We start from the raw sequence: 15,163 nt of genomic DNA, 5'->3' as shown, positions 1-15,163 counted from the left end.
CCTACCTTTGCCCATGCCTGTATGTTCAATGGAATATTACACAGCAATAAAAAAAGAATGAAATCTTGCCCTTTGCAACATCAATGGACCTAGAGGATTTTATGCTAAGCGAAACAAATCAGATAAAGACAACTGCCATATGTGGAATGTAAACAAAACAAATGAACAAACAGACTCATAAAAACAGACTAAAGATATGGTGGCTTAAGGGGAGGGGGAGGAGGAATGAGTAAAACAGATGAAGGGGAATATAGTCAATAATGATGTGATAAATTTGCACTGACAGATTATTACTAGAATTAGTGACCACACTGTGAGGTATAAAAATGTTGAAATGACTATACCATACACCTGAAATTAACACAACTAATATAATATTGTATACCAACTCTATGTAAATAAAAAGAAACAAAGAGTAGTGTTATTTTAGATAAAAAACTGTGGAAACTGGGTGAAGGTTATATGGGCAGAGGGATTCATTATAGAATTCTCTCTTTTTTAACATGTTTGAAATTTTCCATAGTAAGTTTAAGATAATACAAAAATAAATTAAAAAGCAAATGGTTGCTTTCAACAAGGACAAGTGCTAGAGAAGAATGAAGTAAAGATTTTAATGGCTAAAATTACAGACAAAATCAGGAAGAAATAAAATTAAAAAAAAAAAGAAAAAAAAAAGAAAAAAATGACTCACTAACCAGGCTATAAAATCTGAGTAATCTTTTGATACAAATAAATAAGGTAGAGAAGTACATTATGAAGTCTAGATCAAGAGTTGGTAAACTATCTTAAAGGGCCAGATAGTAAATATTTTAGACTCTGTAGGCTAACTGATGTGTTTGGCAAATACTCAACTTTGCCCTTTTACTGAGAAAGCAGTAACAGATAAAACCGAAACAAAAGGGTATGGCTCTGTTAGAATAAAACTTTATTTATAAAAGTAGACACTGCCATATTTGGCCCTAAGGCAATAGTTGGCTGACTCGTGAGGTAGAATATCAGTCTGTCTTGGCTCTTATGTCCCCCAAATTTTCTTGAACTTTGTCTTAAAACATATTTGTTTTTCTTAAATGGGGTTTGAAGGGTTCATGTGCTCATTAGGTTCAATAATCTGATTGTTAGCCTAACAACTTAACCTCACGTTTAACAAAATTAATAGAAGTTTAGTGGTAGCATAAGATGAAATATTTACCTTTAGCATAAGCTGGGACATTTCCTTGAGTTTTTCAGCTGTGTAATATTGGCGATGCAACAAGGGGTGATTGGCCATTTTTCTCAATTGCATCATGACATTGCACATTTCTGTGTTTTTTTCTGTGATCCAAAGAGAGACATTAAAAAAAAAATATGAAAAACAAGCTGATAGCTATTTTTTGAAATATAGCTCAATGCAAACAAAACATTTTAAAATTACTCCAACTATTTTTTTTAAAAAATGAGTAAAAATGAGTAAAGCCTACTATAATATGACTAAACAAAATGCTGCCCCAGTACAGGATTATTTTTCATGTAAAATTGTGAAAATCTGATTATACCCAAGTTATTGATAGATTTTTTCAATCTGTTGAAAAGACCCAAATAGAGTTGCTCCTGCTTCTCTGACATTGCACACAACTCAATTTGATCTTTCTTAGGAGGCAGCTGCTTGAGAACCTGAGAAAAGAAAACAGTTTAAGTAAATCAATCAAGGAAAGAAATAAAGAGATTAAAAAAGCAATCTTAATAAAAATATGCAGACAAGTTACCTCATCTTTTACTCTTCTGAGAATAAATGGTTTTATAATTTGTTTTGCGTGTGCTATTCTCTCCTTTTCATATATGCTTTGTTCATCTGCTGATTTCTAAGTAAAATAAGAACACATCCTTTCAGAAATTTGCTTAAGTGATCATAATGACTATTACACAACAGGAAAATTTGAGTTGTTTTCCACAAAAATTCTATTCTAGATAAAACTTCACATTTGAATCCCAGGCTATAATCTACTTTTTAAAGCTCTGTGTGTGTTTTGAGGTTTCATGACATGTACTTGGGTATTCTGCTGAGGTAATAAAGTTGAACTATACTAGGTTAGTTTTCAGAAGTCATTACTGATTATTTAGAGAGCATCATGAAAAAGTGTGTGTGTGTGTGAGAAAGAGATAGAGAGAGAAGGTGAGGGAAGCAGAGGGGAAGGGTGTGGGAGAGATGGGTAAAAAACTTGTATTTATCTGCGGTAAATGCCCCTAAAAGAAAGCTAGTACAGATGACATGAATCATGTGGTCTAAAAAATGGGGATAGTTGTTAGTCGAAACCTATTAATTTTTGAGAATTAAAAAAGTGGAATTTTATTCTAAAATGTATAGGAATCCTCCATATCCTATGAACTGCTAGGCCATCAAGTGAGAAAAATACAGTAGTGAGAGTTAAAAAAGCAGTTAATTGCAGCAGCAGAATATCGCAGAAAATTCTTGCAAAATATGGGTGAACAGGAGGGTCAAGAATCTATATATACATTGGTGTACTGAAGAATTTAGGAGTTCCTACAAACTATAATGTATTTTGCCTAAGCCAGCAACAGCAAATTAACAAAATTTTCATCCAGAAGGATTTTTTATTATAACTTTTAGAAACTGTTACTTTTGTATTTACAAACTTTTATTTCAAAATATATGTCCCAGTATAGGAATTTTTAATCTTTGCCCAGTTCTACAGTTTACCTATGTAAAATGCTAATTTTCCTGACTGATCTTAATAAAGAAAAAGCAATGATCAAACTACCCCCAAATATATCTGAGCTCTCCACTAATTTAAAATTGTCACTCTTCAAAAATTTAGGATGTTTAAAACCAGTATTTTTGGACACTGATTACATAAGTTACCAATTCATTTCCCATTGTATTTTGGCTGACTTTCCAACTATCCAAGGATAGGAATATCAACTACTTAAATTTCATATTGCATATGCACCATGAAAACAATGAAAAAGACAAAATACAACATGACCCTGTTAAAACACAAAGTAACACTTGGAGAAAATACAAATTTATGCTTACTGTCTTAGAAGAAAACATTCTTCTTATTTCACTTGTGCTACTACTAAACATGTGTGGCATAACAAAATTCAACAGTGACATGAGTTCTAACAGATTGTTCTGCACAGGTGTGCCTGTGAGCAGCAAACGGTTATTTGCCTGTGAATGAAGGTAAAATTAAGATTAGTACTTTTCTTTTAAGAGCCACATCCTTTTTTGTCCACCCTCCTCAGTGGGGGAGAAAAATATTGACTCCATTACTAATAATGTAGCATTCTGTAATGAAAGATTAGCCGTTTGGAAAAATTACCATCATGGTACTTTAAGGCAGAATGTATAAAACTAATGGTTATAATTTTGTAAGTAGGTAACTTGCATCCCCAGGGCACTTTTATGAGGTGGTAAAGGAGATTATATTTAATATTCAGAGTTATCACGATTAATTGAGGCTCATGAGCTATGAATTTTTTTACAATTTTAAAGGCTTGTAAAATAAACTGCTACTACAAAGAACAAGTGACAGAGGGTAAGTGGTTCACAAAAGATTAAATATTTCTTATTGGCCATTTATAGAAAAAGTTTGCTGACCTGTGATATAAGATACTGTATATTGAAATACATAATATGAAATGTTATCATCACTGGAGAAATCCACAAAATACTCTTACATTAATAGTCATAAGGTGCTGGTAGCGAATGGAGCCCATATTCTTCAGCATATGTCCCTCATCAAAAATTGCGTAATTAAGTTTTAGTCGTCGAAACAGACTACGGTCATCAGAACTGCTGATTGCACAATTATACCTGTCATCAAAAGAGAAAAGGAATCTCTAGGGTTATATCTTTAAGAGCTTGGACCCTAGTAAGATTTAATGCTTTGTAAACTCATCTTATTTCTAGACTTCTAATAGCCAGTATCTAAAAAATAACACTAGTTGGTACTCAAATACTAAGGTACTTTATCCAGTAACTACTGATATACATACAAATCAAATTAAGAAAGCTGTCATCCATAACTGAAAGAAAACTTAAATGTTATTCTTCAACCAAACTTCTGGAAAAAGCCAATTTTCATAATTTATATGTATTCTGCACTTACATACTTCACTTCATGAGCTATTTTAAGCAGCACCAGAAAAAAGGACATTAAGCTAAGGCATTTCTATTAAAAATATAATACTACTGTATTAAACTAGTAGATGCAAGATATAACAGTTAATAGCAGTTAGAAGTACAAGACTACATAAAAAAATTGAGTCCATTTTATTAAGGAAAAGAAGAATTTTGAAAGAATTGTTCTAATCACAGCCTCCTATAGGAGTCAGTAGAAACAAATCATCAAAACCTATAGTTGGCTTCTGATCAAGATGGCAGTGTTGGCAGATATGGCTCACCTCTTTGCACAACCACAGCAAAATTACAACTAAAACAATAGCCCCATCACTCAGAACCATCAGAAATCTAGTTAAATTGAAGTCTGACAACTACAGACTTAAAAAAACACGTCTATTGAGATTGGTAGGAGGGGTGCAGAAGCAGAATGGGATGGTCTCTCATCCATGTGTGGTGGATAAAAATTAGGGAGGAATATCTCAGGAGTAAGAAGTCCCAACCCCACATCAGGACCCCTAGGCTAGGGTTCCAGAGCTAGGAAGGTAAGTCCCCACAACTTCTAACTGCAAAAACCAGTAAGGACTGAGTCGGTCAGTGGAGAAATCACTGGAGCCCCAGAAGTTCCTTTTAAAGAACCCACACGTGGACTCACCTACTCAGATTCACTCTCTGAGCTGCAGTACCAGCGGGACAGCTTGAAAGGCACCAGTGGCATACAGGGAGAGGAGGCAGTGTCTGACATCTGGGCAAGGAGAGGCCACTGTCCCTTTTCTGAGCCCTCCTCCCACAGAACCTTAGAGCTGGCAGGCTGGTGCCATATTTGAGACTCCATCAATCTGGATAACCCTAACCTGCCTTGGAGATCCCCAGGGATTCCACCCCACCCAACCTACAGGCCCACCCAAGCTAATTTTTGGTATGAATAACTGGTCTTGGCTCATGCTTCACAACTTCCTAAGTCTTATCAAACAGCCAAAAGCTGGCCTCAGTGAGTTCCAGACCCAGGACTAGCAGTAGCCAGCCTAGATTTACAGCTTGGCTTCACCTGGAAATCTTCAAGCCCAGCACTACTGGCAGCCTTCTCAGACTGCTTTATAGCTCAGGAAGGGTAGACCCATGCAAAACACAGATGGGGGCTGACATTGGCCTGCAGCAGCCGAGAAACCCCAGGCCCAGTGCACCTAGTGGGCAGCCACAGACTCGTATCGGAGCACCGCCACCCTGCCCCTGCATAGTTGATTCTACATAGAGGGCAGAGGTTAGTGGTCAGTGGTTAAAGCCAATCCTTGTAGCTGACTGGCCTGGGTAAAACTCTACCATTGATCTGCCAACAGCAACCAAGGCTCAACTACAAGAGGGTATATTTAGCCCACGTGAAGAGCACACCTCAAGTACCCAGCCTGGGTGATACGGGAGGCTGTGCCACTGGACCCTACAGGACACCTACTACACTCACCCACACTACTAAGACACAAAGTCAAAGCAGCTCTACCTAATACACAGAAAAAACACAGGGGGGCTGCCAAAACAAGGAGACAAAGAAACATGGCCCAAATGAAGGAACAGGCCAAAACTTCAGAAAAAGAGCAAAACAAAATAGAGATAAGCAATATATCAGATGCAGAGTTCAAAACACTGGTTATAAGGATGCTCAAGGAACTTAGTGAGGCTCCCACCAGCATAAAAAAAGATCCTGTCAGAAATGAAGGATTCACTTCATTTTCCCTGTAAATGAAGGATTTACAGGGAAAAAAATCAATTTCCCTGTAAAAATCAATTTACAGGGAAATTGATTTTTACAACAGAACACTGGATGAAGTCAAGAAGTAAATCAATAATTTGGAACAAAAGGAAGCAAAAAACAACCAATCAGAACAGGAATGAAGAATAATCCAAAAAAAAATGAGGATAGTAGAAGCAGCCTCTGGGAGAACTTTAAGAGGTCCAACATTCATGTCATAGGGGTACCAGAAAGAGAAGAGAAAGAGCAAGAAACTGGAAGTCTATTTGAAAAAAACAATGAAAGAAAACTTCTCTTATTTGGCAAAGGAAATAGACATGCAAGCCCAGGAAGCACAGAGTCTCAATCAAGTTGGACCCAAAGAGGACAACACCAAGACACATCATAGTTAAACGGCCGAAGGTTAAAGATAAAAAGATAATCTTATAAGCACCAAAAGAAAAGGAGACAGTTACCTACGAAGGAATTCCCATAAGGCTGTCAGCTGATTTCTCAAAAGAAATTTTGCAGGCAAGAAGGACTGGCAAGAAGTATTTAGAGTGATGAAAAGCAAGGACCTACAACCTAGATTACTCTATCCAGCAAAGCTACCATTTTGAATGGAAGGGCAGATATAAAATGCTTCCCATACAAGGTAAAGCTAAAGGAATTGATCATCACCAAACTATTATTACATGAAATGTTAAAGGGACTTATTTAAGAAAAAGAAGATGATTAAAACTATGAACATTAAAATGACAACAAACTTACAACTACCAGCAACTGAATCTAAAAAACAAAAACAAAAACTAAACAAACCACCAGAACAGGAACATCATCATTGGTATGGGGATCATTTTGAGGGTTATCAGCTGGGAGGGAGAAGGGAGACAATGGGAGAAGTGGTGTATGGATCAAGAAATTTAATTAGTAGGAACAAAATAGACAGGGGGGTGTTAAGAACAGTATAAGAAAGGCAGAAACCACAGAACTTACACGTAAGACTCATGGACATGAACGGAGTGGGTGGGGGTAACTGCTGGAGGGAAGGAAGGTAACAGGTGGGGGGGGCAAAGAAAAAGAATTGGGACAACTCTAACACCGTAATTAATAAAAAATACTTAAAAACCCTACTGTTAATATGCCTGAAATAACCTATATAATAAATAATAATAGTTTAATAGGTTAATAATAACCTATATAATAAAGAACTATACATGCTCTGCTAGATATTTATGCCAAATAGCTACTAAGCGATGATTAACTTATTTAGTTATTTTTCCCATCCTTATTTCACTTAGCATTATATCCTCTTAAGTCCATCCTTGTTGTTGCAAATGGTAAAATTTCAATTTTTTATTGCTGTGCAATATTGCATTTTACATATACACCACATGTTCTTTATCCATTCATCTATTCATGGACACCTAGGTTACTTCCATTTCTTGGCTATTGTTAATAATGATGCAATAAACATAAGAGTGTATGTATCTTTTCAAATTAGTGTTTTTGTTTTCTTTGGATAATACGCAGAAGTGAAATTGCTGATTAGAGAGATCTATTTTTAGTTTTTGGAGAAATCTCCGTACAGTTTTCCACAGTGGCTGCACCAATTTCCGTCCCATGAACAGTGCGTGTTCAAGGGTTCCCCTTTCTACAAATCCATGCCAGAATAGAAAATTGTTGACATTTTGAAAACAGCCATTCTGATTGGTGTGAGGTGGTATCTCATGGTGATTTTAATTTACATTTTCCTGATGATTAGTGATGTTGAGAATCTTTTCATGTCTGTTGGTCATCTGTATGTCTTCTCTGGAAAAATGTCTCTTCATGTCTTGAGTTGTGTGAGTTGAAATACTACTTTAAGTTTAACTAAGAGAGTATTATTATAAAACTATACTTTCAATCAAGTGTACCAAACCTTTTTATAACCACTGTCAGTCACCCGATGTACTAACAAAAAACTGCTATCTTGGTGTTACACATCAAACTGAAAAATGCCTGTATTGTCATAAATCATCTGATTATTTTAGCTTCATAGTGTTTCAAATAAACTTTCCTTCACATTACTATTTTTTTAAGTTTGGGAGCAGAACAAAATTTCTTTCCAAAAATGTTTTTCTCAATACTTACGTGGTCACTATTACATTGTACTCTTCATATTTACTATGAATGTTATATCTTATCTGTTTACGTTCTTCTTGAGAACCTAGAATTTAAAACAATATACACATATTGAGTGTATTTATTGAACTTTACTGTATGTTAAAGTTTTAAAGAAATTTTAAAGTTAAAAGCAAAATGACATATCCTTACCATAGTAACAGAGCACCTTTAGAGTAGGGCACCATAAATTAACTTCCCTTAACCAGTTATCTATGAAACAAAAGAGATATTACTTGCATCTGCTGCAACAGGATATGTGTGTACAATAAAACGAACACCACAGATTGACAAGTTTTGCCCAGAAATTATTCTTTTAGAAAATAATACAAGGTGAAAAAAAATAATACAAAGTGATTTTTAAAAAATCACAGAGCCTTCCCAATTTTACTCTTGATGATTACAATTATTTTGAGGTTTTTAGGTGGCATCAAATAAAGGGCAGAGAAACAAACATTGTATTTATAGGTGATTACTGATTTCCAATTTAAAGAGATCTTTAAATTGGTTATTTTTGGTTACTTTCATAAATACATTCTCTTAATCTATTCTACATTCAATCACTGGAGCAAGAATGTAACAGTTATCCGAGTGTGGAAGAACTTAATACTTTCCGACTTAATAAATGTTTAATTAGAAATTTAAATGCACTTAGTTTCTCTCAGTTATTCATTAAAAATGTATAAGTATTATGAAAACAAAATAAATTTAATCAAATGGTCCTTGCTCTATAATAACTGACCCATATTTGAGTTATGTTCTTTAAAAGTCTATATGACAATTAAATACACATACATACATGAAGGAGAAAAAACTGGTAAGAAGACCACAGAAGTTAATATTCACCTCCACAAACTAAGAAATCACACAAACACACATGGCTTTTCTTCTCCCTACATAAAATAGTATACAGTCAAGTGTGGTTTTCCACAGCACAACAAACCTATTGTTGACGCTGGAACAACGATCAAATGAGGACCTTTATTACCCTCCTGATAGAGGTATGCCAGGAATGCAATGGCTTGAATAGTTTTTCCTAGGCCCTGAAATGAAAAGTTTAAAAGACAATATATGAAATGAAAAAAAAATCCATATAAATATTAAAAAATACAAAAGAAAATATTTCTGGCTTTATTTGATTCTGGTTCTCAGTTCTCAATGACAGATACAAGAAACAAATCTCATATGTAATTACAGCTCAGTTTAATGAGCAAGATGATATATCTTAACTGCAAGTTAATATGTGACATACATTACCATGAAAGACCTTTGTATTGCATCGATAGGATATAATTTTGCTAACTATATAAATAATTATTTAATATATACTGGGTGGAATGAGGACAATGTTCCAATGACTAACTGCAGTTATACATATGCCTATTCTATTATGCAACAATTCCATGCCTAAGAATATGTTCGGAAGACATGAGAGCATATTTCCACAAAAAGACTTTGGTAAGAATGTTCATACTAGTTCTACACTGGAAATAACCTACATGTCCATCAACCCAAGAATGGATAAACAAGTTGTAGGATATTCATACTATGGACTATTATATGCCAAAAAGAAAATGCTGATAGATGTAAAAACTTGGATGAATCTCAGTAACTTTGTGGTGCATCAAAAGAACCAGAAATAAACAGTATAAACTGTGTAGTTTTATTTATATAAAGTTCAAAATCAGAAAAAATTAATATGGTGATAGGCCCCCAAATGGTGGTGGTAATCAGGGAACTTTCTTGGGTGACAAAAATGTTGATCTTGGAGGTGATCACATGGGGATACATACACGTAAAAATTCACTAAGCTGAACATTTGTGATTGTATTGCAACTAAGCTACACATCAATAAAGTATTTTTAAAAAGAGAAAAATAAAGTGTTTTTTTTTAAGGGTATTGAAAAGGTTTAGCTCCTCAGAGGAGATAAACATTATCATTTGTTAAGAACTGAATCCCCCACCCCCAAATTCATGTGTTGAAACACAACCCCCAGTGTAACTGGCTGTATTTAGAGACAGCCCTTAAGGTAGTTACTATGGTTAAATAACATCACAAAGGTAGGGACCCAGTCCCCATCTTAAAAGAAAAGAGAAAACAAGGATGTATGCACACAGATAAAAGGCCATGTGAGGACACACCAAAAAGTTGGCTACCTACAAACCAAGCAGAGTGGCCCTAGGAGAACCCAAATCTGCCAACACCTTATCTTAGGACTTTCAGTACCCAGGACTATGAGAAATAAATTTCTGCTCTTAAAGACACCCAGTCTTTGATTTTGTCATGGTAGCCCCAACAGCTAAGATACTAACTTATCATGAACATTGTCCTTCACAGGTTACAAAAACAGGTTCACATAATATACCTCATTTGATACCAAATATAATCTCTCATGACATAAAAATTATGTTTTATTAATATTGGATCCAAGAGATTAGGTTATTTGGTAAGGGGCAGACAGCCCATGAAAGGCAAAGTTGGGACCTAAAACCCAGATTCAATTTGCAAGTCCAGTTTTTATACAACTGTAATGTTCTATATTCTGTATCTAATTGCTATACCTATTTCAAAATCTTACAGATATTATTCACTTTTTTATGAGTTAAATAGCATCTTTATGATGTAAGTGTGGAAAGAGTCAAAGCACTCAAGAGTACTAGAAGTTAATTAGAGAACAAAGATCACAGTCTGTTAATTTTTATTTTGGAAATCTAACACACAATGTAATACGTATGTATTCAATAAACATTTTATCCACAGAATATGATTCTTTCTTTAAAAAATATTGTATTTATTTATTTTTAGAGAGGGGAAAAGATGGAGAGAGGGAGAGAAACACCGATGGTTGCCTCTCACACGCCAACTAGAAACTTGGCCTGCAACCCAGGCACGTGCCCTGACTGGGAATCGAACTGGTGACCTTTTGGTCTGTGGGCCAGTGCCCGATCCACTGAGCCATACCAGCCAGGGCAAACATGACTCATTTTAAATAAACACGTTAAAAAAAGTATAGCTAGAAAGACAGTTAAGGTTAAATATCAAGCTTCTATGTGATAGTACCTGGACTACTGGCTGTAATAAACTTCCCAAGTCTAGTTCAAGCAAAAGCGATCTGGGAAAGAATATAATCTCTGAGACATCTAGTAAAAATAAAATAGCTGAAATGTTGTTGATGAAGTTGCTGATAAATATATAAGTTTATTTACTAACAAGGACAGGTATCTATGATGAACTTTAAGGCAGCTATGGAAAAGCACATATAGTACAATCTTATTTAGTATTTTACATATATATAAATTATAAAACATATTTTTATTAATTTGATGATGAGATAGACAATGAACTCATATTCACTAGGGGTTAGGGTAGTGAGCAGTCTCAAGCTAAGATAAGCAATAGGAAACTGGAAGGGCAAGAGCAATACAGACAGTGAGGTGAGGAAAGTAAACTACAGAGTCAATGGAAAACTTCATTTTTTAAATGACAGTAAGGATTAAGGATGCCGTTTAATGACAAATCCAAGAAATAGAGTTATTACTTACCATTTCATCTGCCAATATGCCATTGAGTCCATGTTTATGTACCAATGCCAACCAATTCAAACCAACCTTCTGATAGGGCTTGAGTGATAAACTGATAAAGAAAGAGTTACCAAATGTTGTAGACTTATACTTCTATTAGTTCTCTCACATGAGACTTAGGTTTACAATGCACACAAATGCACTGGACTAGGTCTAATTTATTTTTATGAACTATTTATACTTACTTAGGAAAATGAGCCCAAAATAGAATATATTTTTTATCCTGTCAAAGTTTATTCTATGTTTGTTGACTTATTTCATATGGCAATAAGAATTTAAAAAATATTCCGACATTCAGCCATATGTAATATTACCAAATTAACCAAATAACTGTAATATTAACTATAACATATTTCTAAGCTAATATTTATGCCAGAAAATTATAGTGTACTAATTTGATTTTAACACATTATAAAAGTATGAGGACAAAAACTCAAGCATAATCTGCTATTCTGCCAGGCTGATTTAATAAACACTTTCTGAATGAATGCCAAGCACTTCTCATGTCACTGGTACATGCATCTGTATATTTATACTTGAATTATATATAAATGTAAATCTGACAGACATCAATGAACATTAGAGAGGAGAAAGTAGCAGGCAATTGATAAAAATCTTTTTTAACTTGAAACAAGTAAACAAATTAATCCCAGGGAATAATTTGTTTGGAATGTAGTATGGGAGGGTTATAATAGATGAAAAAAAGTTTTTTCTAAAAGTTAAGTGGTTAAAAACTAGTAACAGATATGTACTGAACATCTGTTATATACAGATACATAGATACATCATTTTTAAACATCTCATTTAATCTTTAACATCCCATAAAAATAGCTATTATCATCATTTAAACGGATGATAAACCTGAAGCTGCATAGCTACAAAGTGTATGGCTAAGCTTTTAACACAGGAAATCTATCTTATTCGGGAGCTAACTCACCTCTAATTAGGATGGCATACAACCCATATAGCTGGAAAACCTAGGACAAAGCCATGCCTCCCAATCTCCAGCTTTTTATCCTGTCTCCTTCGTTTCCTCTTACACCATCCTACCTGCTAACAGGGAAGGGGTCTGGACATAAGTATGGCATAATGAATGGTTAAAGGATAGATTCTGAAATCATGACATTTACCCCTTAACTAGAAAAGGGGTAAAGATGTAGGATAGAATGACAGCTTTCTTAAATCAGAATCTGTTTCAACAATGAGGTATACAATACACAAAACATTTCCCATTTGAAAAAATTAAAAGTATACGCAGGGGGAAAATTGGCAGTATTGCTAAAGTCTTTACAGTTCATTTTAAAGTCCATTGCTTTCTTGGACAAACTAATTTCTATGCCACTACAAAACTAATAATAAATATAACACATTATCATGGATATTTTAACTTCCAGATCCAAATGAATTCTTTCTACTTCAGTAGTGGTGAGGATAAATGCTAATACTGGAATGTTTATAATTTTTCAGATACTATGCATCATTACTTCATTTAGTCCACCTTATAAGGTAGACACTATTATCATCCCGATTTCACAGATGAGGAGCTCTATGGAACTCAGAGAAGTTACGTAACTTGCTTAAGGCCATACAGCTATCCAAATCCATCTGTGCAGTGGCAGAGCTGGTCTTCAATTCATTCCAAGATCAATCCAGTGCTCAGCCCCTTGCCACTATACAACAAACATGAAAGATCTCTTTCTCTCTCTCTCTGACCCACCCACTCAATGGTCTAAACTGAGATCCCTATTATTTTTGAGTCCTATACACTTTCCATGAAAATGATAAAACCTGAATTATTACATCCCTTATAAATGCATTCAAGGGCCATCGTGCTATCCCACTGTAAATCACAAACAGCCAAGAAATGTTCCTAACAAATAAAAGTTATTAAATTACATTACCAACACAGGTTAAAAAACAAACCTATTAAAATATTCACTACACACAAAACTTTAAAAAGTGATGAGAGAATTTTGAGAAGAATCTACTACACAGAATTTTTCATTCAAAATTGTTTCATCCACAATTGCAGCACAGCTCTGGTAGCTGTTTCAATCAGGACATTAAATAGCTTTGTTTTAAAAACACAAGTATTTGTATGTGTATATTTGCTCCTCTGCTAAATTTATCTAAATTACAAGCAACAATATCACAACAGTGATGCCTATCACAGATTCTTTCTCCAGAATGTAAAAGGATCAATGAAAATGTAGTTTAAAAGTCCTTTCAAACCCAATTCACTGTGACAAACTTTTAACACAGGGCAGCTATGTTCTTTCCCTAGGGCAGTTCTAATATTTAGATGATATATAATCATACCTTCCATTTATGTTGACATTCTACAGTTTTCTATGATTTTCAAATCTGCATTATGTAAATTCTTATGTAATTTGCCAGGGTTACCCAAATGACAAAAATTACAGCCCAGGCCTTCTGAATTAGTTAAGTGATCTCTTTTCAATAGGGGGACCAGGAGTATCTTTAAGGTCTTGTAACTTCCCACTAAAAAAAAAAAAAGAATTTTCTAAGACCGTAAAAGTAAATGAGGCAGCATGTTATTTTGAAGTTACTTGTTTTATTAGGGAAAACCCATTAAGAGTTACTATGATTTCTCCTCAGTATAAATATTAAATTGGTTTTAAATCTCCTGTCAGAAAAACTCCTGGAATAGGAGGAGGAGTACGCACAAGGTATTAAATTTGAGTTTAAATGCAGAGAAATACCGGGCTAGAGAGCCTGGTTTGAAGTAGTTCATATGAAAGAGATAAAGGATGCTAGTTGATCAAAGGTTTATGGTCCATAAGTATGACGTGGCTGCTGAAAATACTGCCACAACATTGACTTGTACTAAAATCAGTATCCAAGCTACTTAAATATTTATAGTGCTCTGAATTAGTCAAATCACACCTGCAGTACTGATCTACACTCACGGCATTGTCAAATGGTTTCATAGTGACTGTTTAGATATAGAATAGGGAACCACCCTGTCAAGTTGAAAAAAAAAAAAAAAAAAGACCAAAAGAACCTTGTTAGATTTAGCCCAGAAAGACAGAACATATGATTTAAATATGTTTTATACTGAACACTGAAAAATCTTTTCAGTTAAAAGATTTAATAAATTTTAGATAAATTGCTAAAGCTTGAGATGGCTACATATCTACAACTAGAATAAAATAGGAGATGTACTAAGGTTTTTTGTTTTCCTTTTCCCTTATTGTATATTGTTTTTAATGTCAGGTAATTTTAGTTTTGACATTTTAAAATAAAGTTATGAATGTCATGATTTTGAGATACATATGAAATATCTTATATTTTTCCTGCAAAGACCTTATTTTTAATGAGGAGTTATTGCACGCCTGTATTTCCTTTATCTCTAAAAGGCATTTTCCTTCTTATATAATTTATATAAATTTGTAATAGGAAAATAAACAGTTAATATAGTTTTGCTATGAAGAATTTGTTCTGTTAAGACTGGTTTATTCATCAGCACAGTCTAAGATTTTCCTTTGTGCTAATAAATCCTCTCCCAAGGCAAGGTAACTACTTTAAATGTCTGTATACTGAGAAGTACACAG

General features: G+C 34.3%; 1 protein-coding gene across 2 annotated transcripts in view; it reads right to left on the bottom strand.

Annotated features, from left to right (window-relative positions):
• The window catches only part of SMARCAD1 (SWI/SNF-related, matrix-associated actin-dependent regulator of chromatin, subfamily a, containing DEAD/H box 1), a 102,340-nt gene that overhangs the window by 14,069 nt on the left and 73,108 nt on the right, over positions 1–15,163 (bottom strand). For both annotated transcript variants that reach the window (XM_045820326.1, XM_045820325.1), the window contains 9 exons: positions 11,550–11,640; positions 8,950–9,049; positions 8,160–8,219; positions 7,977–8,052; positions 3,679–3,814; positions 3,032–3,169; positions 1,743–1,838; positions 1,533–1,650; positions 1,190–1,311 (listed from right to left, as the gene is read on the bottom strand). In XM_045820326.1, the coding sequence (XP_045676282.1) occupies positions 1,190–1,311; positions 1,533–1,650; positions 1,743–1,838; positions 3,032–3,169; positions 3,679–3,814; positions 7,977–8,052; positions 8,160–8,219; positions 8,950–9,049; positions 11,550–11,640 (937 nt within the window). The remainder of the gene's footprint in view (positions 1–1,189; positions 1,312–1,532; positions 1,651–1,742; positions 1,839–3,031; positions 3,170–3,678; positions 3,815–7,976; positions 8,053–8,159; positions 8,220–8,949; positions 9,050–11,549; positions 11,641–15,163) is intronic.

Source organism: Phyllostomus hastatus, unplaced genomic scaffold, assembly GCF_019186645.2.
Source record: "Phyllostomus hastatus isolate PE091 unplaced genomic scaffold, TTU_PhHast_1.1 phas_scaffold_39, whole genome shotgun sequence".
Lineage (NCBI taxonomy): Eukaryota > Metazoa > Chordata > Mammalia > Chiroptera > Phyllostomidae > Phyllostomus > Phyllostomus hastatus.
Note: the sequence above shows the minus strand (reverse complement) of the source record. Positions and strands in the feature narration are given on the sequence as shown.